At 40.6% G+C, this 25,944-nt stretch overlaps 1 protein-coding gene across 1 annotated transcript in view; it reads left to right on the top strand.

Moving 5' to 3' along the window:
• The window catches only part of Ift80 (intraflagellar transport 80), an 84,843-nt gene that overhangs the window by 29,738 nt on the left and 29,161 nt on the right, over window positions 1-25,944 (top strand). Inside the window, exons 7-10 of the mRNA XM_055596894.1 lie at window positions 5,348-5,437; window positions 6,501-6,638; window positions 12,856-13,035; window positions 23,120-23,238. Coding sequence (XP_055452869.1) covers window positions 5,348-5,437; window positions 6,501-6,638; window positions 12,856-13,035; window positions 23,120-23,238 — 527 coding nt within the window. The remainder of the gene's footprint in view (window positions 1-5,347; window positions 5,438-6,500; window positions 6,639-12,855; window positions 13,036-23,119; window positions 23,239-25,944) is intronic.

The following is a 25,944-nucleotide window of genomic DNA, read 5'->3' as shown; positions in this document are numbered from 1 at the left end:
TGAGCTCCTGAGTTGTCATGTGATTCAATACAACTGAGCAGCCTTCAGATGACAGCCTCGAGTGTGTAGGTTTGAGATGAAACAAACTTAAATGAAACTCTCAAAAAGAGTGCTGATTTTGTTTTTAATCATCATTAGCATCCATTCAGACACTGTTCTCTCAAAGGCCTAGCATTGTTTTATCACTTTTAGAATGGTGGAGGAGTCAGAATTAGACTGAGAACCAATTATGTGCATATAACTTTATGAATAATTTGGCTTAAGGATAGATGGTTAGCTGACATTTGTTTGTATGCTAGTCAAAAGTCTAATTGTTAGGAGCTAAATCTTGAAGAATAGGTGGGGAGTAGAAAAAAATTAGTTATTTAAAAATGTAAGAGAGAGAGGGGTAAACAGAACCACACAAATGCAAACTAAACAATAATGGCTGCTAAGAAAGGTCAGACAGGGCCAAAAAAAGAGCAAACTTTTAAGTCAACATGCAGGATTTGGTTATTTGATTCTAGTACTGAAAGACAGAAGGTTTTCTCTCCCATTTTGCTAATAACAGTGTTGTTTGGCTTTTGCCTTTAGTGACTTTTCTGTGGCTGTGATAATACGCCAGCACTAAGGCAACTTACACTGTTTACTGCTCTAGTTGGTCACGTAAGCCTGGGAAAGCAGGGCCTAAAAGTGAGGAGGACTAAATTCTCTTGCAATAGCCAGTTTATTTAGTGAGAGCGTCAGACAGTTCATACTGGGAGCATTAAGAAGAGTCACCTGACTAAAGCGTACAGTCACAAGGACAAGCCATACATGGCAAAAACATTTTTTCATAGGCACGTATGAATGACAACAGCTGAAGTAAACCCAGTCCTTTCCGCTACACACGAAAACACAAGTCCAACAATAACTCTGTGACTTGAAGAAACTGAGGTCACAAGATTCTTGTCTTATGTTCTTGGAGTTTTCTCACAAACACTCAGAATTCTCACATGACTCTATTCTTGGATTGTATTTTGATATTACGGAAGAAAGGGCTTATTTGGGCTTACAATTTTAGAGGGTTAGAGTGCATGTCTGTGTGGTTGGGAGCATGGCACCAGGGCAGCAAGCATGGCGCTGGAGCTGGGAGCTTAGGTCTTCTTCTGTAGGTAGAAGGCAGAGAAAGAGACACTGGGAACATCGCAAGTCTTATGAAACATCAAAGCCTTACTTCAGTGACATACCTCCTAAGCTTTCCCTAACAGTTCCACAATTAGAGACCAAATATTCAAACTTAGGGGTCTGTAGGGGCCATTGTCACTCAAAATGCCACATTCTAGTCATAGCCCCCATAGGCACATGGTATAATATAACATGCATTTGGGTCCAACTTTAGAAGTCTTCATAGTCTTTCACAGTCTCAACACATTTTAAATGTTCAAAGTACAAATTTTCTTCTAAGACTCCAGGCACTCTTTTAATTATAACTCCCTTTAAAATAAAAAAGCAAATTATATACTTCCAACATAGAGTGACACAGAATACACTTTACCATTCTGAAAGTTGTCTAAGGGCTTAGATTGTTCAATCCTTCCAGCTTTGCTTAACACAGCATACTTCTCTCTCTTGCGTTGGTTCCAGCCCTGTCTTTGGCAGATATCTCTTGGCTTTGGCATCTTTAACATCTTGAGTCTCCAGTGTAACTAAGGCTTCACCTTCAAGCTTCATGCAACAGCTTCACAGGGTCTCCATACAGGCCCTGCTACACACCTGACCTCAGCACCTCTCTTTAACTGCAGGACAAGGTTCCACAATTCTTTACTCATGCATCTTTCCTGACTCTTAAGCCAGGACCATGTGGACAGTACTGCCAAGTTGGACTGCTGTCATTGAAACCAGCACAGTTCCTGAGTGAGGCCTTCCCTTGCTTACCTCTGTGTGATGACAAAGCTTTTGCATCCCTTGGCATGTTGGCCTTCTTGTCCCTGACCCAGGACCTACTCACTTAGATTGTTACGATTACTGCCTGGAATGTAGTAAGCACCTGCTACAGAGCACCTGTTACTGATGCTGTTGTCTTATAACAAACTCGTATCGCCTACTTTCCCTTTTGATAAACTAGAGAGTTACAACAAAGTGTAAGGGGGGCCGCTGGAGCAATGGCTCAGCCATGAAGAGCACTGGCTGCCCTTCCGGAGGACCCAGCTTTGATTTCTAGCCCTCTCATGGCTCAGTTGTTTGTAGCACCATTCCAGGGAATCTGGTGCCATCTTCTGTGCTCCACAGACGCCAGATGTGCATGTGGTACCGAGACATACATGCAGGAAAACATTTATACACAGAAAATAATAAAATAAAATATTTTTAAGAAGAGTAGGAAGCTTGGTGGTGGACATTGACAGGCTGCATGAGGTATGTGTTCTAAGAGGCATTAGGGCCAGGTGCAGTGGCGCACACCTGTAATCCCGGCACTTGGGGAAGGCAGAAGCAGGCAGATCTCTGTGAGTTCAAGGCCACCTTGGTCTACAAAGTGAGTCCAGGAAAGCCAAGGATACACAGAGAAATCCTGTCTCAAAAAACAAAATGACAAGCAAACAAACAAAAGCAGCATTAGTCTGGGGACTGAGAAGATGGCTCAGCAGTTAAGCACACTTTCTGCTTTAGCGGAGGACCCTGCTTCTGTCCCAGCACCTACACTGCTGCTAGCAGCTGTCTAACTCCAGTTAGATTCAGTGAATTCAGTGCCCTCCTCTGGCCTGTGTAGGTACTGCACACATGTAGTCCACATACATCCATTCAGCGATCGAACACATTTTTTCAAAAAGAAGTGTCAGAGCCAGGCGGTGGTGGTGCACACTAATCCCAGCACTCAGAAGGCAGAGGCAGGCAGATCTCTGTGAGTTCGAGACCAGCCTGGTCTACAGCGTGAGTTCCAGGACAGCCAAGGACACACAGAAAACCCCTGTCTTGAAACAGAGATAGAGAGAGAGAGAGAGAGAGAGAGAGAGAAAGAAAAAAAAAGCATCAGTTTCAGAAGTTGGGCAGATGTAGATTTCAGTTTTTAACAAGATCAAGGAAACTTTGATCTGTATTTTACTGTCATATCTGTATAGACTGTGCATGGTATCTCTCCTTTGTCTGTCTATCTGTCATCTATTTACCTAATTATCAACATATCTTCCAATCTATCATTTTTCTGCCTTAATTATTTGTATCGATTATTAACCAAGAAAATACCCAACAGCTTTGCTTTGTAAAGACTGCTCTTAGAAAGACAAATTTTCAATTGAGACTCCCTCTTCTAAGGTGAATTTAGCTTGTGTTAAGCTTACAAAAACTAGCCAATAAATCCACAGTGAAATTACACAGCAAAAACAGGATTGTGAAATCTTTTTATTTATACATTTGGTTTATATTCATGTGAGTTAAGACATCTGTAATTAGGTTTATATAAACAAAACTTGAAAGTTTTTCACATCATCATAAAATATACTGTAGGATTTCTGTGTAGGCCAGAATAGAAGAGAAAAGAAAAAGTACCCATTGTTACAATTTGCTGCAGCAAAGAGAAGTTAGAGTATAATTAGAAATGTAATGCAAATTATCCATTCTTTCTGGGAATCTAAACTTGCCACAGTTCTCTGGGAGCATAAGCACATGTAACTACGGATTGTCCACAGAGAGGAATGCTTTTCCATGTGGGCAGAGTGCAGTTTAGCTGTAAACCTCACTTCCTTTCAGACCTTCTGCATACTCAGAATCTGATACTATACAAGGAAACATCTTTATTCATTCGGTATAAATATGCTGCTTGTCTGCTGTATGCCAGTATGCTAAGTGTAGGATATTAAATACAATAGAGCAGGGCTTGGGGATATATTCCAAAGTAGGTCAGCATGTGTGAGGCCCTGGGTTTGATCACAGCTTCACACACACAAAACAAACAAAAAACAGAAATTGTCCTCAGCTTATTTTGTGAGAAAGAGAAAGAAACAGAAGATATTTCAAATGGATTAAAAAAAAAAAAAAAACCTGCCAGGAATGTTAGTACATGCCTTTAATCCCAGCACTTGGGAGGCAGAGGCAGTCTAGTCTTTGAGTTCATGGCCAGTCTGGTCCACATAATAAGTTCCAAGATAGCCAGGGCTACACAGAGAAATTCTCTCTCAGGCAAATTAACTAACTAACCAACTAACTAACTAACTAACTAACTAACTAACTAACTAACTAACTAACTAACTAAATGTCTAATTACACAATTGGAAATTAGGAAACATGAATTACATTTAATAGCAATATACCCATGCTTATTTTCTGGATTATCAGTTTCTGTGTGACATACATACATACATACATATATATATATATATATATATATATATATATATATATATATATGTGTGTGTGTGTGTGTGTGTGTGTGTGTGTGTGTGTGTGTGTGTGGATCTACTTTCTATTAATCTCTGGATTATTTATGTTTAATAGCAAGAAAAACATGCTTGTCTTATAGTTGCAAATTTCTAGGTAACTTGTATATGTCCATCTATAGGCATTTTATACATATAGAATATGTATTTATTACAGAAAACATTATTTCACTATATGGTAAATCAAGAGAGGATTTGTAATAATCCATTTATGACCCAGATCCATAAAGGTAAAGAAAAAATAAAGAGAGAAAGAATTCTAAGGCTGTTTGTGCAGTAGAGATCGAAATGACAGAAAACAGCCTGGCGTACAGCTAACTGGTAATGCATACTTGTATGTGTGAGACCCTAGATCATTTCTAGCCCTCTCTCCTACCCCTCTCTGCAAGGGGAAAAAGGGGACAGAAAATTTTGTAAGCAAGCATGAAGACAGTATCACTGGGAGAACCAGTAGTACAACAGAGATTTGCAGTCGGCTGATATTGTAGATTATATAGCATTTTCCCAGTTTCTTATGCTAACGTCAATCTTGAGACAGTTTAGCAGTAAGCAGCTTCCAACTGGAGTCCAGGCAGCTGGCTGGATGTAAGCTAGATGTAAGAGGAGGTCATGTAGGCTAGCTGCTTTCCGTGATGTAAATTAGAATAAAACAAGCAAATGAGAAATTGCACAGTGGCTGTGGAAGGAAGACAAGAATCCATGAAAGGATGATTGGAAAAAAATAAAAGGAGAAGAAAGAAAGAAGTGCACTAGAAAGAGGTGACATGCTGAGCAGGATAGTGGTCTGCATTGTCCCAGCTACTTAGCAGGCTGTGGCTGGGGACTTTAGGCCAAGCTGAGCAACACAGTAAGACCTTCAGCTCCTAAAAAAAGGGTAAGGCCACAGAAGAAAGTATTTTTATAGAAAAAAAAATAACTTCTAAAGTGTTAAGTAATATCTTTTTCCCTCTTCATAGTGGAAAGCCCATGAAGGCATTATTTTAAAAGTCGATTGGAACTCAGTCAACGATCTTATTTTATCTGCTGGTGAAGACTGTAAGTATAAGGTATGTGTCTTAGCTTCATTTCCTGTTACTGTGATAATGTACTCTGACAAAAGCATCTTTCAGAGAGGAAGGGCTCATTTAGCTTACAATTGTAGGTTCCAGTCTGTCTTTGCAGGCAGGGCCTTAAAACAGCTGGCCACACCAACAGTTTGTTTTTTCAGTGCCTACAGACCCAGAACACAGGGGTCATGCCCCACAATGAGTGGGTCTTCCGGCTTCATTTTGACACAATCAAGACACAGCCCCACAGACACACGTTGCCAGGCCAACTTGCTAGACAGTCCCTTACTGAGACTGTCTTCCCACATCAGCCTGTACTGGTTAAGTTGACAAATTAAACTGACCGTCATGGTATGTAATGTTTAGATTTATTATTGGCTTAAAAAATAAAATTTATGGGAAACGCATTTAGCAAATAAGACTTTTTTTTAGTTTTTTATCTGTAATAATTGAACAAATTATTTCCCAGCTTTAAGTGCTATTTAAAGTTCTCATAATAAAATTTTGATTTAATAAGCAGCAACATCTCAATTCGGCTCTCGGGATTTTTTGGTTTGGTGTGTGTGTATGTGTGCATGTGTGTACGTCTGTGCCCTTCAATTGAAATTGACTCATTTCTTTATTCACTTAGGTTTTTAAAAAATCAAACCACCTAGCTTCCTAAATATTGGTCAATTTCAGACCAGAATAATTTGTGAAAGCTAAGATGCTTCTCCCTTTCTTCATGGATTTGGTAGGCAAAGATTCTCCTGTTGAGGTGTACCCCTGCCTCCGACAGTAAAATTTAGTGTAACTATAGTTGGTAGGGACTTTAACTGAAAAAAATTATTAGATAAATTTCATTTGGCAGAAAGAAATTCTAGGAAAAAGTAACCCTGGCCAGATTTTACTACTAAATTTAAAGTCCTTAAAATGGGTGGATTTAAAGTTTACTTCAGGGCTAGTGATGCTGTGAAACATTTTTTCTGAGGCGTGTGAATTTCCAGGGATACTGCTTTGTCGTCTTTGTGTGGTGGTCACGTCTCTAGTTGATGACTTTATTGTTATGGCTTTGATTTTGTAGGTTTGGGATAGTTTCGGGCGCGTGCTGTACAGCTCTCAGCCTCACGAACACCCTATCACCTCGGTCGCCTGGGCGCCTGATGGAGAGTTGTTTGCTGTTGGGTCGTTCCATACACTGCGCTTGTGTGATAAAACTGGGGTAAGTTACAGTGACCACAGCCGTGAGTGCCGTGAGAGCTGCCACAGCGCTTGCTTTTCAGAGACATTCTCCGTGAGTGCACTTGACTCAGCCTCTCTGACTGATCAGTTTCTGGGTTAGGAAATTAGATGGTTTGCAACTGAAGAGTGGTCATAGTCTCTGTTATTTGTCTTTTTGGAAATACTTGTTTTGAGCATGACTCTGAAGATTAACACTTCAAATTTATGTCCACTTATGGAGTGCACATCTTTTAAGTTTTTTATTTTTTATTTTGGTATACATATGTTTCATATAAAATTTTAGTCACATACTTTTTAAGGAATTAATAGTAAATTTAAAGGTTAATTTTAGTGCCAGGCACAATGGTACACACTTTTAGTCCTCTTACTTGGAAGGCAGAGGCAAGCAGATATCTGAATTCAAGGCCAGCTAGTCGATGTATGTCCAGGCTAGCCAGGAACAGTAAAGCCCTGTTTCAAAATTTAAGCAAGCAAACCAGTCTCTTAAAATCCCCAAGTGAAGTATTTGTCTTTCAGAAGGATTCGTGTTTAGGGAGCTCGGGAGGTGCTTTGGTTGGTTATCACCTGCTGCGTAGGCACGAGGGCCTGAGTTTTGATCCTCCGCATACATATTAAAGCCAGGCACGGAGCACGCTTCTGCCCAGTATTGGGGCTAGAGGAGACATAAGGGTTCCTGTCCTGTCACTCATTAGGTATTTGGTTTTGTTCCAGGTTCAGAGAGACCCTGCTTTAAAACAGAGTGGCGAGAGATAGAGCAAGATACTTGATGTCAACAACTTCTGTCCTCCAAATACATACATACCCACGTGCACATGTGCACACACACACAAACATGCACACATGTGTACCGCGTGCACATACAGAGGGAGAGAGCTCACATGAGTATTCATGTTTGGATACATGTAAGGTTTTTTTCTTTGCAAGAGTACATACTATGTTTAGAACAGAATTCTGTTCTGGCAAATGCCACGCTTGGCTAACATTTACCCATTGTTCTTGAAGAATGAATTTTTCATTAAGGTGCTCCACAGCAGTAGCATATGGCTGCAAGAGTTGGTATGTTAGTTTCTCTCACTGTAACAGTGGAGAGGAAATGAGCTTGTAGAATAAAAGATTTCTTTTGTCTTCTGGAGGTTCTAATCCATAACTATTTGGGCATGTGGGAAGCAACATCAGGCAGCTGTGTGTGGCAGAGCAAGCCAGGAAGTGAGGAAGGAATAGCACAGGCAGGGGTCCCACAATCCCTCTCAAGGGATGCTCCAGGTGCATAAAGACTTCCTTCTGCATTACTCTGCCCTCTCCAGGTTCTACCACCTCCTAAAGGTGAACCCCTGAAGACTGTTCAAGTCATTAACCTTACCATCATCCTTACTGTTTGCATGCTTTCTTAAGATAGCCTGTAATAGGACATAAATTATTCTCATTTTGTGTTATTTTACTAGATACTTTGCTTGAACATTACAATAATTGAGTTACATAAAGTTAGCATGAACAAGTATTACTTAGGTTACTTAGGTATTGCTAAAAGGTATCTTCTTGGGTTCTATATTTTACATTTTATTTATTTTTACTTTTATTTTTAAGTATAATTTTTTCTTAATTCTTTGAAAATTTCTTTCATGCGTACAGTATATTTTGTGTTCACCCCTAACTCCTTGCAGATTCACCTTCCATCTTCTCGCTTCCTCCCAGCTTCATGTTTTCTCACTTTTAAGATTTTCCTTTTTTTTCAAGACAGGGTTTGTCTGTGTAGCCCTTGATGTCCTAGAGCTCATTCTGTAGACCAGGCTGGCCTTGAACTTGTAGAGATCCACCTGCCTCTGCCTCCGATTGCTGGTATTAAAGGCATATTGCCACCACCACCTGGCAACAAAATTAAAAAATTTTTAATGATATATTTTTATCTTATGTGCATTTGTGTTTTGTCTGCATGTATGTCTATGTGAGGGTCTCAGAAGCCCTGGAATTGGAGCTACAGACAGGTATGAGCTGTCATGTAGGTTTTGGGAATTGAACAGGGGTCCTCTGGAAAAGCAACTGAAAAAACCTAAACCAAACAAAAACCTCTTGAATCATCTCTTCAGCCCTTTTAAGAAACATTTTCAAGTAGCCTGCAGAGCCCAATATGTGCTGTCCATATGCTTAGGGGTTCTGGACTCTCCTCCGGAACCCTCCCAGGGTTTGCACCCCCCTCAAAGAAAACTGACTCTCCCTCCCTGGAGACATCAGTGTAAATAAATAGAGCCTTAGCTAGGGGTTCATGAGCCCTCCTCCCTCCATGTTGGATGATGGCTTGACTTGTGCAGGCCTTATGTAATCACAATTGCCTTGTGCCCATGAGTGTGGGTGTTCTGGAATGTCCAGAAGACACTGTTTCACTCCTCTCTACTCCAACTTCTGGCTCTTAAAATCCTTTCGTCCCCTCTTCCACAGTGGTTCCCTAGCCTTTGAGGGACCAGGGTGTGGTATCAATGTCCCATTTGTGGCTGAGCACTCCATAGACACTCTCTGCACTTTCAATGTGAGTTTGCGCATTAACTGCATGAAGGAACTCGCTCATGAGGTCTCAGAGCTGCACTAAATAAGTTGATGGGTGTAGAGATACTTAGCGGGTAGTTTAATGTCTGTCTAATAGTAGGAGGCTCCCCTGGGGCCAATGAGGTCATAGATTCTTTTGGGCCCTGTTTGTAATGTGCCAAAGCGAAATCTTACTCCAGAAAGTTATTTCTTAGACATAGGCTCATGGTTCTGGTCATTTTTGTGTATGGGTTGCTTGATAGCGCTCCATGGTCTTAATACCTAGTTATCATGAATCCCCTTCCCAGCTCCTGCCTCTTCATAATCTAATTTCCTGTCAAAAGAAGGTTTGGAGCCACTTGCTTTGTGGCTCTTAGTGGAGACCAGGGGTAGCCTGGGCAGTTTCACAGTGCTGATTAGGGAATGCCTCTGTGTGGTGTTTTTCCTGTGGAGACATAAAACAAACATCTTCACCCTAGAATGGCACTGAAAATAGATCAAGGATTCCACCCAGATCTGTCCTGATAAGCCCAAGAGTTTATTAGGGTTACTTATATAGCTCAGGTTTCATCGAAGTATTATTCTAGCAAAATGTGGAAGAGGAAACTGGCAATTGTTCTGTTTTCCTAAAATGCATTCCTGTCAACTCTTTAAGAATAGGAAAGAAAGATTGTGTACAATTATTAGGAAAGATACCCATGATAAGCCAGCCTTCCTTCCTTCCTTCCTTCCTTCCTTCCTTCCTTCCTTCCTTCCCTCCTCCCTCCCTCCCTCCCTTCCTCCCTTCCTCCCTTCCTTTCTCCCTCCTTTCCTCCCTCAAAAAGCTATCGACATCCAAATAGAGGTGAGGGGTGGCAGATAAAGCAGGCAGTAGACAAACTCCCAAAAAACCAAGGAAAGAGAAAAGAGGAAGATAGATAATGAATAAGGCTTTGGTGGCCTCTCCCTTTCACAGAGGAATCCATTGAACAACATACAAGACCAGGGTCAGACACACATGAGAAGACTAGGGAAGACACTTAGCATTTGTCACTGGTGGCTCGAGGACAATGCATGAACAAAAGGAGAGGCAAATCAGGATTGCTGGTGGTGTGGCTTGGTGCTTCAAGAGTGCCCCATGTACAGCTAACTGGCCAAGCATTGGTGGGTAAGCTTTTTTCTTTCTGTTTGGCTGTGTCAGGTCATTGGCTGACTGTTGAATAACAGAATGAAGACTTCAGTTACCGTACAGGAGAGGAATAGTCTATGAGCAAACAGTCTGGAAAAGTTGCTAAATGGGCAAATGACTGCTGCTTCCATCAGGCAGCTATACAGACAGAGAGGGGTCTGATTTCCAGAGTTACTCATTTGGTGGTATTCCAAATATCTAGTTTTCAAAATAAAGAAGAAAAGATAGAAGGCATACTGAAAAGCAGAAGATGGTGGCCCATCCATAGGGGGAAAAAAGAGGTTGATAAAAACCATTCCTAAGATATCCAACATCGTGCTGTTAGACAAAGACTGTATACTCAAGATAATTAAAGAAGTGTGGATAAATCATCAGAAAAAAATTGAGACAGGGTCCCATTGTGGAGCTCTTGCTGACCAGGCTGCCTTCAAACCCAGAGATATCTGCCTACTTCTGAGTGCTAGGGTTAAGGCGTGCAACCAGAGAAATTATTTTAAAAGAACCTAATTGAAATTTCTACAGGTAAAAATATAAGCAAGGGCTTAAAGAAGTTTAAACACTCCCAGAGCTCAAAATCTGTGTCTTAAAAAGCAAGTGTCATGATTCTGAAATGGACAAAGCAGTACATTTTTTCACTCACCAGAAAGTGTGAAAATGAGGCTGGAGAGATGGCTCCGAGGTTAAGAGTGCTGGCTGCTCTTCCAGAGGTCCTGAGTTCAATTCTTAGCAACCACATGGTGGCTCACAGCCATCTATAATGAGATCTGGTGTGCAGGCCTACATGCAGGAAGAACACTGTAAACATAATAAATAAATAAATCTTTAAAAAAAAAAAGAAAGTGTGAAAATGGATATGAACGTTAATCGGGATAGCTTTTCTCAATTATTACATGAAACTTTTGACATAGCTGTTAGGCATTTACGAAAGTATAAAATGCACTCTGAGTCTTACGTCTCCACAACTGTATGGCTAAGCAGGTAATGTAATGGTCCTGGCTGCCCATCCTGACGACCTGACCCCGATCCCTGGATCCCTGAGACCCACATGGCAGAAGGAGAGAACCAACTGCACTGTCCTCTCCCACACATGCACCATGTGTGCACATATACACAAATGAATAAACAAACGTGAGAAAAGGGTTAAGCTGGAAAGAGATAGCATTTAACCATGTGTGTGTGTGTGTGTGTGTGTGTGTGTGTGTGTATGTGTGCCACATGTGTGTGGCTGCCTGCAGAGACCAGAAAAGGTATTGGATCGATCCTCTGCATCGAGAGAGTTACAGGCAGTTCTGAACCCAAGTGTTCTTAGCCATTGAGGTATTTCTTCAGTATGAGGTAACATTATTTTCAGTGAAATAAATGTATTAAAGAAATAAAGAAATATGCACGGAGAATGAACATTACTGGATGCTCAGTAAAATAAGTCACAGTGTAAGTGAATTGCTTATGGAATAAAATTTAGACTTATGGTTCCATATTTTTTTCTAGGTTCTATAAGACACTGTATTTTTACCTTTAGTGTCTAAAAATGTGATTCAATTTTACATAGGTATTTTAAGTAAGCATTTGGAATATGGTAATGAAGTACACTAGTTATTAAACAGAAAAAGATTCAGGGAAAAAAATCTGAAGATGCAAGGTGCTCTTGGCTTCCTAATTAACTGGCAATGCAGCTTTTTTATATATCAGTAGGGGGTGCTATTGGTTGTGCAGAGGATAACTTTTATAATTCTCATTTTCTCTGTGAACATTCAGACTTTCGTTTATTCATTCACTCATCCATTCTATGAAAATAAATTTAATAATTCATTACCTGCAGGAACTTGCCTGTCTTATGTAACTCTTCATTGTCAATGATGTACATAAATTACATATTGTCTCATGTTAAGAGGAACTGTATGAGAATGTTCCTAAACACCTCTTCCATGAAGAGTGTAAGAACTGCTTTTCTTTCTTAAGCAAAATTTATGTGTATATAAGTTAAAAATTTTGAACTATGCCAAACAAAGATTGTGCTTTTGCAGATCCTTGCAGTGTAATATATGTGTATAAGGGTTGTGTAAAATACAGTTGTGGAGATGTAAGTCATTGTTGTAAATTTAAGCATTTCTTTGTTGGGAAGTGACTAGTGTAGCAGTTTCAGAGAACACAGGAAAGTAAGTCTCACGCTATGTCCTTTCATACCATACATTGTAAAATTCTTTATCTTATGAGTATGGGTGTTTTGCCTTCATGTATGTCTGTGATCCACATCCATATGTGGTGCCCTTGGAGACCATGTGAGCACACTGGATCCTGTGGATTTACAGAGGGTGTTTTCCGGAAGAGACATGTAGTTTTACTTTAGCTTAACTGCAAAATATTCAAATTCCAATAAATAAAACTATGCCCCCGAATTACATTCTTTTAAAAATCACTGTAGTATCTTAATAGGTGATATGTGCTTGTTTTATAAGTTTTTACTTTTATGGAGCAATAAATCAAAATTTTCGCCTCTTCTTTTTCCATCTAGTGGTCGTATGCTTTAGAGAAACCCAACACTGGCAGCATATTTAATATTGCATGGTCTATCGATGGCACTCAGATTGCGGGAGCCTGTGGGAATGGCCATGTCGTCTTCGCACACGTGGTGGAGCAGCGCTGGGAGTGGAAAAATTTCCAAGTAACGTTAACCAAGAGAAGAACCATGCAAGTATGACCATGCTCCAAGTCGCCCAGGTCTGCCTCTCTCTGTTACAGAGGGCCAGGAATCATCTTCATTGATCACATCTATGTGTTTATAGACATCCAGTCACAGGTGACATTCATGACATAAGACCCTTTCCTGAAAGGGTCTGAGTGCACGTAGGTACTGCGCTTAGTGGAGCACAGGCTAGTGACATTTGAAGCGTTTGGGGAGTGTGATGCACATGAAGAAGGAGGGTTGAAGAAGTCAGACAAGTAGAGATAAGTCAGATTTCACGCCACAAGCTGATCCAAGGTAGGCCCAACCTGCTATCTACTGACAGGGCTAAAGTAATTTTTTCTTAATGGGTAATTTATTCAACTTTTTTTTAAAAAAATGCTTCATAAGAGTTAGGTAAGGCAAGTAAAAATGGGAAAGATTTAGGAAGCTACTCTTGGGATTTAAGAATAAGTAATGGGAATATATATGTATGTATGTACATATATTTCATATTTGGGACTCTGACTGTGGCCTCAATGACAAAGGACAGATATACAAGCATTCACATTTTTTAATGCCAGTTTTACTTGACGTTATAGATTTGATGACAAGCAGACAACTGTGGGAAAAAGTGATAAGGCAAAAAGATCTGCTCACAGACTAGGGGACCAGCAGGCCTGCTGTATGCAGATCCTCCTCCAGGTCCCACTGCTTTCGGTGATAGGGCTGTCACTCCCTTCTGTAAAGAGACTTCAAGTTAAGCGTCTCTGAGCTGTTTCAGCGAAACGTCAGAACTTGCTGAGTTTTATAACCTGCTGAGGGCAAGTTAATAGGAGAGGCAGGGTAACCTGCTCCTGTGTCTTCCCATCCCTTTGCCTGGGGATAATATGCCAACTGCCATATTGGGGGTTATTGTATGCTTTTGAAGTAGAATATTTTGTAGTTTAATACATAGAAATAGGATATGTCAGTGGGAAAAGGGAGGGGATGTTTATAGAACATGTTTAGAGAACATCAGTGGGTCGGTCAGTTGTAAGCATCTAAGGACTGGGCACTATGTTCTCAGTTTTGTTTCTTCCATTAGGCTACCACTAGCTCAGTGCCTCCCATAGAATAAGTGTCCAACAAATATATCAAAACTCAGTTGAAAGCCAGGCACTGTGGTGCACACTTGTAATCCTAGTACTAGAGGAGCCAGAGGCCGGTGGATCTCTGTGAGTTTGAGGCCAGCCAGGAAAGCCAAAGCTACAGAGAAACCCTGTCTCGAGAAACTAAAAAACAAACACCTCAGTTAAAGGTCTGAGGAAGAGTGCAGGGACTGTTGACCTATGAAGAGTCTCTGCTAAAGAAAGAGGAACTAACTCTACCTCCTCCTCATCCTCTCTTCTCTATCAGTTGTTTTTATCTTCTGTATTCACAGTCATATGACTTACATTCCTGTAAAAGTTTGGAAGCATTTAAAGTTTAACTTATTAAAGAACTTTGTTAGCTCAAGCATCAAGATTGTAAGATGTGGATAATACATTCCCCGTGCTCAAAAATTGATTCAATAGAATTTTTCTTTGCTTTCTTTGCTTATTTTGAATATTTTATTGGAAAATGTATTCTTTAGTGTATAGAATCTCCGTATCTCTACTATAGCCACAGTATCAGTTGGGGATCTCCCTGCTCATCCAGAGCCTCATCTAATTTCCAAATTCCCCAGAGTTTCAGGCAGATTCCATCATCATACTGCATCTATAAAATGTTCTATATCTATAGCTTAAACATAAGGGCATCTCTGTTTACTATAACCGTAGCACCATTATCATACATTAATAGTAATTCTTTAATTTTAGAAACTGTCTACAGAATGCTCAAATCTTCAGATGTCTCCTACATGTTACAATTTTAAAGTTTGGTTGAGTCAGGATTCAAGTGATTACAATGGGTTTGTGCATCAAGTCAGTCTTGGTCTGTAGTTTCCTTTTTTTTTTCTTTTTGTTTTTGGTTCTGTTTCTTCTTACCTTTCTTTCCTTCCTTTCTTTCTTCCTTCCTTTACTGATTTATTATAGGAAGCCAAATAATTTGTTTCATAGTTTTTCATTATTTGGACTTTATAGATTGTATCCCTGTGTTGTGTTGTTTTTGTTTTGTTTTCCAATGCTGGTGATTGGATTCAGGGCCTCACAATCTGTTGGGCAAGCACACTCCTGAGCTAAAACCTTATTCCATCCATGGACTGGATTGACCTGCCACTCTTGTCTTCAGAACTTCCTGCAAACTGACAGGTGTATCTAAATGATTGTGTGTGTGTGTGTGTGTGTGTGTGTGTGTGTGTGTGTGTGCGCGCGCGCGCGCGCATATATATTTGTTGTTTAACTTGGAACCAAAACATGACATTGTCTCCAGGACAATGAATTGCATTGAGAGTTGTAATCTACTGGTTTGGGACAAAACTGTTTTATTCATATGTGTCTGAGCTCTAGGCAGTATATAGTACTATCAAAAAAGTTCTAGTGTTATAAAACTCTCCTGAAAAATAGAAGTGCTTCTACATAGAGTTTTAATTTGGAAATAAGAAACATCTCAATGACTAGATAAATTTCACATGAGCCTACATATGACATCTTTTAAATGGCTTTTTGAATTCAAGTTATCCTTAGAGGCAAAGTGAGTAAGTTAAATAGAAATAGAAAGCTTTTTAATTTATAAAGGGTTTTACACTCTGTGATTATAAAACGTTGCATTTTTGTTGAGTTGGAACTATTCAGTGCTTTTTCTTCGGTTAATATTTTTCATTTTTCAGTGGATATTTATGAGTTATGCTTTCTAGGTACTAGGCTAAGCAATGAGGAACAGACAGCACTAAATAAAACAAATTTGTTCTCTGTTCTCATGGATCTCCTAGGTCAGTGTCTTAAAACTACCCCATACATTAATGCAAATTAATTTAAGGTGAGAAATTAGGGAAAGAAGAAATTGGTTGGCTTATGTAAAGTCAAGAGATAGGCTGAGCTGAGGCATTATTGGTTCAGTAGATCAAATAATGTCAGCAGGATTCATCACGCTCTCTTTTAGTCTTGTCTTCCCCGTAATTGGCCTCATTTTAAGAAAGGCCTTCTCTATTTTGTGCTTTTGGTATTTCTAGTGTTGCACCCTACCAGGTTAAGTCCGAAAGCTCATTTCTTTTGGTAATTCCGGCAGGAGTCCAAGATTCCTGTCTCACATGCTCAGCTCGGTTTGGCTGAAGGAGGGGAAAGTCAGCCTCCTCTAAACCACCTAGTAACTGAGTCTAGTGGAAGGAATGGCACAAAGGGGAATCAGGAAATACTTGATTCTAGGCAAACGCCTTTCCCCTCCTGAAAGAGAGCGAGACAGAGTTACTAAGAGAAGTATACAAGAGAGACAGAGAAAGGATGAGGAGGCATGGCTGCAGGGTGGGCGTAGCTGGCCACATTGTTGTAGCAATCAGGAAGCAAGTGACCTTAGGCAGAAGGAGAGCTGGCCTGCAACTCTTAGGCCCAACATCCACAGCCTCAGACCTGCCAGCTAGGCTTATGTCCCGAAGGTACCAAGATCTCCTAAAGCAGCACCACACCTAGGGCTAGTATGGGGGACAGTTCACGTTCTTACAGGAAAAGCCAAAAACTTCTTGGAACATATGTTCTGTCAGTCCCTGTGAGTAGGCTTCTACTGACGGTTTGCTTAGCTTCTGTGGCTCAGGGTCTCAAGGATGCAGTGGAGGTGTGGGTAAGATCAAGGCTTATCTGAAGGATGATTGGCTTTCATTTCACCAGAGTCTTTAGAACTCAGGGCTTCAGATTCTTGGTGGTCACTCGGCAGGTCTCTCTTTCAGTTCTGTGTATGGGGCTTTTCCATATGGCAGCTCATGCCATGGCAGCTCGCTTTAGCAAAGCAGGGGAGAGGAGCCAGAGACGCTGCAGGCAAGACATAAAGTCAAATTTTTTTTTTAATAACCCAGGATCAGAAGTGACCTAGAGATTGTGTTGAGTCGTTACTATTAAATGTAGACCTTGACCTGGCGGCTGCTAGGTTCCTAGTTCCTAGTTCCTAGTTCTTAGGTTCCCAGTCACAAGTTCCTATTTTCCTAATGTCGGCTTTCATGGGATGAGAATACATTTTCATGTATTGTTTATCAGGTGGCCTTCCAACAAATAATTAGTTTCAAAAGAGAAAGCTGGTATCTTTGTCTGGAAGAAGAGCTTAGGGTTGCTGCTGAAGGAGACAAGGCAGTTCCTGGGCAGCTTGCTTTCATTTCTTTGTTTTTACCCAAATTTTGGTATGGAATATGGGTTTGATGTTTATTAGCTGCCAAAGTTCAAGATAAGATTCTTAGTCTTTTCATTTCTCGTAAAGATTGAGTGAATAATAGAGCAAACAATGGAGGATTAAAGGAGATTATGTAGATGAAACAAAAATAAGTAGTAGCTGCTGCTGCCAGCATAGTCTTATATAGAATTAAGCGAGTATTGAGGATATTTTAGTTATATCAAACTGAAATATCTAAATATAGTGAGGAAGTGTAAGTATTATGGGCCCATAATGGAAGAGTAGAGGAGAGCATCAACCCCAGATATTGAGAATGGCAGAAGTTGGCTCCTCATTCCCAGCCTGGCACCATATAGTTGCTGCCCTTCCATCAACCTTATTAAGACTTTATTACTTTACAGTTACCAGGCTTCACCCCTTGTTTGACCTTATGAGGTGCCCCAACCCCCACCCTGCAGCCCTGAGTGTGCAGGTGACGCAGCTTCCAACACCCCTGCTCTGGCCAGTGGACACGCCACACACTCGTCCCAGAGACCCTGGCCGCCTCCTCAGGGGGTAAATACCCCCCCCCCCATGTCTGTCTCACTGATGCTGTCCTGAGAAGGCTTTCTCTCACACACCCACCTCTGAGCAGGATTCTACGATTCACGCATTCACCACCAGCTAAGCGCCCCTCTCTCCAGTCCAGCTCAGTTTGCGATGAACCTGGACACCCCAAGGGGAGAAGCAGGAACAGGGCTACATAAAGTAGTCGTAAGTGTTAGGGGATTATTCCCGCAACAGCCTGGAGCTGAACAGAGTAACATACACATTTTAAAATCCAGTATAAGACGTTACTATGTAAGGTTCTCTTTCTTTCTTCCTTCCTTCCTTCCTTTCTTTCCTTCCTTCCTTCCTTCCTTCCTTCTTTCCTTCCTTCCATTTATTTATTTTTTAGACAGTCTCACTACGTAGCTCTGGAACTTCCTCTGTAGACCAGACTGGACTTGAACTCACAGAAATTGCCTGCCTCTGCCTCTCAAGTGCTGTGATTAAAAGCTTGTACACCTGCTGGCTGAGATTCAATATTATTAAAGCTGTTATATTGCACTATCTTTAGTTTTGCTGTTGTGTCTGGGATATTTCATAATAGATTGGCTCTATTGTATCACAAAAAAATGAATATTCTGCTTTCGTAAACTCTAAGAAAATAAGAATTAAGAATTAAGAAACTTACAATAATTTGAATAATAGCAGGACTTTTTAAAATATGGGATTTTCTTAAAGGTTTATTAACCATCAGTTTGTTTCATAGGATTTCATGTTGCGCTAAGGAGATTAATATATTATGTTCCTTAAACTCTCTTTTTTTAAAAATCATTCTACTAAAGACTGTCCTTTCAGGAATCATTTCTGTAGTTTGTTATGAATCATTCTGTCTTGAAAATGTTTCTAAGAAAACAGAGAATTTTGGATCTGTAAGAAGGTTTCTGGGGAGCCTTGTGGTGACAGTGGCGTCCACAGGCACTGAAAGCATGCTCTGCATTCCTTTTAAAATATGTTTACTCTGTGACAGCTTCCTACAGACAATGGATTTTAGTCACCTCTTCTCAGCTCTCCCGTCCCACTTTGTCCACACCCAAGGAAGATGCTTTTGATAGACTACCAGCAAGTACAAAGCTCTGAGTTCTATCTCTAACACGGTATAAACCAGGTGTGGTGGAACAGGCCCCAAGGTGGAGGCAAGAGAGTCAGCAGTTTGAGGTCATCTTTGGCTGCTTATTGAGTTCAAGGCCAGCTAGAGATACGTGAGACCCTGTCTCAAAATTTTATTTTTTAATATTGATATTTACAAAATAATACTTTGTAGGATGGTGCCATGCCCTTCCTTTTGCGTCACTTCAAAAGGCACATGTGTCCACTTGTCTCTTTTAGTGTTAAGATGTTTCATTCTCTCTAGGTGGTAAGCCTGGTTTGTCTGTCATAGAGGATGCTGTTAGTGTGTGTCCAAGCCATGGACCATAGTTGTTTAGTCCCAGGTTTCACTAGAGGTTGTAACACGCTTATATGTAATTCTAGCATTTCCCCTGTTTAGTAGCTAGATTTCATCTCTCAAGGATTTAGTCTCATAAACTATCTGGTTTCCCAGAGATGAGACAAGTGCTGAATTATTTTCTTTTATTTACAATTTTTTGAATAATGAGCCAATTTTCCGGAACTCCCAGTGAGCTTCTTTTGTGTTGTTGATGTTATCATTATAAACATATATTTTAACATTTAAAATTATTTATTTAACACAGAGGCGTTTGCTGAAACTGAAGCATCAACCAAAGACCACGCATGAACTGGACGTAGGCCCCCTACAAAGACGTAGTAGATGGGAAGCTTAGGCCTCATATGAGTCCTCTAGTAAGGGAAGTAGGGACTGCATGGGACATGGACTCACTAGCCTGCTTTTTGATCACCTTCTCCTGGTGGAACTGCCTTGCCAGGCTACAGGAGAAGGAGGCACGTTCAGTCCTGATGCAACCTGATGAGCTGGGGTGGATGGAAAGGGAGCTCCCCTCTTCTGAGGAGAGGATAGGGGAGGGAAAGGGGGTAGGACTGGGAGGGGAGGAGGGAAGGGGCTGTAAGGATGTAAAGTCAATAAAATAATAAATGAGAAAAAGTACTTATTTAATTGTGTGTATATGTGTTTGTGCCAGTGTTATTTATTTAATGGTGTGTATATGTGTGTGTGCCTGTGTTATTTATTTAATGGTGTGTATGTGTGTGTGTGCCTGTGTTTGGTTGTCTGTGAGGCTAGATGAGCACAGTGAGTCTCTGGTGCTGTAAGTTATAAGAGGTTGTGAGACACCCAAGTGTGGGTGCTCATAACTAAACTTGGGTCCTCTGCAAGAACACTGTATACTCTTGACTACTGAGCCATCGCTCCAGCTTCAGCTTCAACATTTTGATGTCGAAGGCATTATTTTATTTAAAGCTAAAATTGTTACGTCTTTGGCCAATTGCTCTTTTTTCTTTTGATGTGATTTCAAGGAAGGAAAGGACTTCCTTTCCTTCTGGTGAGACATGATAATAGTCCAGCCCTCTTTTGTGTATTTCCTCATAACAAAATATAAGGTGGTAAGAATCAGGAGATTAATTGAGAGCATCCCTGCATTGAACAGAGACATGGGAACACCTCAAAACTCAGCACAGAACAGATTTGCCATGAATTTAAAATTGTGACAGTGCACACCGTGCGCTCTCAATTAGCTCTTGTGGCTGAGGTTTGTCTAGTCTGCTGCGCCATAGTTTCAGACAGGCCTTGAGTTTACGGAAGAAGTGTTTACATGGAAACTAAAATAGGGAGCTACATGCAATTATTGATGCTGAGTAATCATGACTTCTAGACAAGATGGACTTGCTTTTCACAGATAAAAATAAATCATGGGTTTATACTGAAGGTCCTAGTTCATGTTTAATGTTACAGAGAACTTACTTTTTTATTTGTTCTTATCTCATAAAAATTCTTTTGGTTCCAAAGATGTTAACAATTCTACAAATATAAGGAAGTTATTCTTGTGTTCTTGAGTTCTAATTAATATTTTTTGTTTTTAAAAATATAAGCATATCTATATCTGTGAACATCCTTTCATTTTTGGATAGAGGCTAACATACTAAGCGTACTATTCTCTATCTTGTGCTGCCACTTTAGAGTTCATTTTGTTTTCTAACTGTGTAGCATGTGTGAATGCACTGTGGTTTGTTCAGGCTGCTGGCAGACATTCGGGCTGTTTCTAGTCTTTTGCTTTATTGATAGGGCTGTTGTGAGCAGCCTGCACAGGTGCTGTTCCGTGGTTTTGCTCATGTATCTTTGAGAGAGTATTCTAGAACGAGAATGCTGTAATAGAGAGTGTATCTGCATGCACTTTTGCTGTCTCGTGGCATGATGTTTGGGGAATATGTATGTAGCATGCCAAGCTATCAGAATATCATAACTTGGTAGGTTGTAAGCAGCAGATTTTCCCTTATAGTTTTAGAGGCTGGAAGTCCAAGATTTAGTGTCCCAGTAGGGCACATTCTGTCTCACAGCTGGAACCTTCTTGCTGTGTCCTCATTTGAGAGTGGCAAGGGCCACATTTTCAAAGGCATGATTGATTTCCTACCAATACCACAACAGGAGTTGAGGGTCCCACAAATACTCAGAACACAGAAATTTAAAGCCCTGCTTAGTAGAATGTGACTTCTGTCTTTCTTCCATTGTTAGTGAGAATATAAAGAGTGGCTAGTTTGTGGTATCATTACACTGTCTTTCCTTGTTTCTTCATTTTCATGGTAAGCTTATTTATGCCTTTTGATCGCACCCAGAGTTTAGGAGAGCTTAACTTATCCACTTCTTTCTTGTTTATTATATTTTATATATTTATATATTAATATATTTAAATATTATTTTAATGTATTTTTATTTTTTATATTCTTTATTTTATATTTATGTTGTTCATTGACTGCAGAATTTTTGACTAATGCAGCCCAATGCTACAATCCTTGCAAGTTTGTCAGCTCTAAATGTTTGTAAGATATTTTTTCACAATTGAACTTTATTCAGCTGTAAAGAAAATTAAATTATGAAATATCCAGCAAAGTGGGTAGAGCCAGAAAGTGCTCAGTGAGGTCAGTGCCAGCATCAGCTCTGCCCAGAGAAGCTTCTTCTTCAGTGGTTCTTGGTGCTGCACAGACTCAGAATGAATGAGTGTAGGCTGGAGGTCAGCTCCCAGAGGGACTGACCAAGAGTACACAAAGAGGAAACAAAGAATGAGCAAATCAGCCCAAGACCCTGAAAACAGGGTGTAACACAGTGGTGGCGATGGGCTGTTTGCCATGATACACAAAATAACGGTTGTGATTGACTCAGCTCAGGAACCCAATAACTGGATGTAAAGGACAGTGGGTGCCAGTTGGGTCATGCCAACTATGCCAGCTTAAAGCAGCTTCAAGACTGCCTCTGTAGATCATGCACAATGAGATTCCTCTCTTCCCTAGGAAGTGTTTTGAATCTTCCTTTTCCAGATGCCCCCCGCCCGGAGTCAGGGCTTCTCTGTTTAGCCTTTCCTGGCTGTCCTGGAGCTCACTCAACACATCAGGCTGCCCAGGAACAAAGAGCTCCACCTGCCTCTGCCTCCTGAGTGCTGAGATTAAAGGCGCGCACCATGCCTGACTCCAGCTGCTTCTTAGCCTTCTTTATTACCTGTTCTCTCACATGGAAGCTTTCCTTCTCTGTGCAGCTTGACTTCTTTACTATACAGTCTTTTTAATTATTTTATTTATAAAACCAGTACTCCTTAGCTTTTAATTTTTAAAGCAATTATCTCTCTCTCTTTTAAGAACTTAAAATTTGAAGTAAAATCTAACCAAAAAAGAGATATTCTTTTTTGGACAGAAATCATATGGTCTCTTTCCAGCTTCTATATGTCACCCTCTAACTGCATCTCAGCGCTGGAGCATTTTTAACTTCATCGCATTTCTACATCGTTTGGCATGAAGATTAAAAATCCTTATAGGTCTTTCTATTTATTTCTAAGAGTTTTTTTGTATCTGTACTTTCTTGGTTGATTTTTATACCAAAGTATATCAGCTTATGCCTAGATGAATTCTTTTTTGTATGCTTAGGTAATTAAGGGCACATTGAATTTTTCATGCATATTAAAATTTTACTAGCTTATCTATTTAAAATTTTGATTTTTAAAAGTGTTGTTCTTTTCTCTTCTCTTCTTCCCCTCCTCTCTCGTCCTGTCCCTCCCCTCTCCTCCCCATTTCCTTCCCCCTCCCCTCCCATCTCTTCCCCCTCCCCCCCACTCTCCTCCTCTTCTTTGCTCAGGTTCGAAATGTTCTCAATGATGCGGTGGATTTGCTGGAGTTCCGTGACAGAGTCATTAAAGCATCTCTGAACTATGCACACTTGGTCGTTTCGACGTCTCTTCAGTGCTACGTGTTCTCGTAAGCATCTTGGTATTCCTAGAACTCCTGAGTTTTTGTCAGTGATGAGAGATTTATTTTTAAGTGTTCATATCAATACTGTTTGGTTTTACCTTAACTTTAGCAAAACTTTACTGATTAGCACCATATTTCAGACTAGGAAATGAGGAAAAACCCCAAGCTATACACAATGAAAACAGAGCTAACAAAGTCTGTGCTTTAAGGCTAATACTCACTTTTAAAGCTGGAAACCTCTCACGTGTTGTGCTGTTTACTCATAGCTCTGAAGACTTACCTCAAAGCCAAGGCCTTAGTGCAGACGCCCCGTGAAGAAGATGGCTGGCAGGCGGAAAGAACCCAGGAAGGACATGGGGTTATAGTAGCCATAACACACTGGTGACACGAAGTTGTCCAGAAACAGTGAAAGAAAATATGTTCAGTGCCATCCACACTAGAATGGCAATAAACTGAGAACATGCCTGGGAATTTAATACACACCTGCTGTCGGTGTGCTCGTAAGCACTGCTTTCTGGAAGCAGACTTGATTTGCAGGCCGTGATTATGATGATGTAATCTACAGTGACTTTAAGCTACCAGTGTGATTTTGCTGAACATGGAGAGGAGATGCCAAATGGTGGTCAGTATGTGCTGTTGCCACCTCATAGCTAGCGTAGATGTAAACAGCTTGCCATTGTACAATAAGCCGGGTAGGTGAAGCTCAAGTGATGAGTCCCAAGCATTTCTTACCTTTGCTTGAACATAATCTGCCTATCATAGGGAGTTTGTATAATCTCACTTTTAGGCAATTGGCTGTATTTAAAAGTCAACTTCCAAAATCCTTATTTTAACTACTACAGGCCAGGTTAGCATTCTACCATCTAATCTATCCAGAAAACTCAAGAAAGCACTCATTCTCTCAGGAGTTTTTGTTAAGGACATTAAAAAAATGTGTTTGCTTTTACCCTGCTGTGTATTTATAGTTTGGCTATTTGGCAGATGTGGCGGTAGAGGAGGACAGTGTCTTTCTGCCGTCCGCCCAGTGCTTAGCTCAGTATGCGGTAGGCACTTACGGTGTTCTGAATAGTGAAGTGAAGTATATGAAAGTGTTGCATTGCTATCCGAAGGCCCGGTCATTCATAATGTAACAGTATTGAACTTTATTGACAGCTGCTCCAGTTCCGCTTAATTTGTATAAATCTGCAACCAATCAGAATCTGTGGGTTGGTAGTAACCATGCCAGGGGTACCGAAAGGTGGGAGGCAGTGGAGAGTGGAGAAAGAAGCACGGCTTAAAGCTAGGTGAATTGTTTTCTTAAATGACAAGCCGGGAGAACAGTGATAATTCAGGGGAAAAAAAAAATCAAAGAAGATACTAAGCTAAACAGTCCTAAGAGTCCTTTTTTTTTTTTTTTTTTTCAAAAACTCCCACATAACCATCACTTTTCTGATGAGCTCTAGATAGAAAATGAAGGTTAATTCTAATGACTAAGGAAGAAAACTGAGTTTTCCTGAAACACAAACACGCTTATCTTTATTAGAGCGATTACTGGCACTAGTTTTGAGTAGCCATTACTATCAGAACTGCTACATTCTTTTGTTGTTTCGCCATATGCTTGCATTACTTTCTGAAAGAGGTATCAAACTGTGAGCCAGCCCTCAGTTGTACACCAGTGTGTGTTTACTCTCTGCAGTCTTCTCTTTTTCTATCTTTTATGTGAAAATGAGGGTTAATCTCTAAGGAGTGGGGAGGCTGTTGGGGAGATGGCTCAGTGGGTAAGAGAGCTTCCTTGCAAGTCCGAGGATCTGAGTCTGAATTTCCAGCACCCAAGAAAAAGCTGGGCAAAGCTGCACATACCTGTATTGTAGGGCAGAGACATGCAGGTCGGTGAGCTGGCGGCCAGCCAGCCAGGCTGGCATGCTGAGCTTCTGCTTCTGAGAGGGCCTTCTTATCTGTAAGGCGGAAAGGTGCACCTGCGTCTGCAGCCGCATGCTTGAACACAGGAAGAATGGGTGATGCGTGCCTGTAACCCCAGCACTTGGATGGCGGAGATAGAAGGATCAGGAGTCCAAGGCCATTAGCACCTTACAGCTTCTGTAAGCCTATCCCAGTCTGCATGAAACTATCTCAAAAAACAGGACAGGTTCTGTAAAAGTTACTAAGAATAAGAAAACATTTTAAACTATAAAACAAGTTCAGTTCTAGATGTTTCTTCTCTCAGCCCAGTTTGGTTTTGTTGTTCAAGGTCTCACTCTAATCCAGGCTGGCCTAGTACTCACTGTGTAGCCCAAGTTGACCTTGAGCTCATTGTTGTTCTCCTGCCTCTGACTGCTAGGATTACAGACACTAGCCACCATGTCTGCCTTTCCCCTAGTCTTTGAATCATGCTATCCTATTAAAAATAAAAGGAGTTATTTGTGCATCTACTCGTCATATTTTTGAGTAAGCATGGTAGTAGAGAGTACTTCAGAGAGTACAGAAATAATTTTGTTTTAACCCAACAAAACACTGGGATAGCTATAGGAAAAATAATTATGTCCAAAATATTATTTTTGTTTTTTGAGGCCGAGTTTTACTGTGCAGATTTGGCTGCCCTGGAACTCACTGTGCAGACCAGGCTGTCCTCAGCCTCAGAGATTCACCTGTCTCTGCCTCTTGAGTGCTAGGATTAAAGGTGTGCACACCATGCTTGGTGCCCCCGAAGCTTAGCTTGTTAAAGTCACATGGCTG

The sequence above is a fragment of the Psammomys obesus genome, unplaced genomic scaffold (assembly GCF_907164565.1).
Source record: "Psammomys obesus unplaced genomic scaffold, mPsaObe1.curated_primary_1811, whole genome shotgun sequence".
Classification (NCBI taxonomy): Eukaryota; Metazoa; Chordata; class Mammalia; order Rodentia; family Muridae; genus Psammomys; species Psammomys obesus.
Note: the sequence above shows the minus strand (reverse complement) of the source record. Positions and strands in the feature narration are given on the sequence as shown.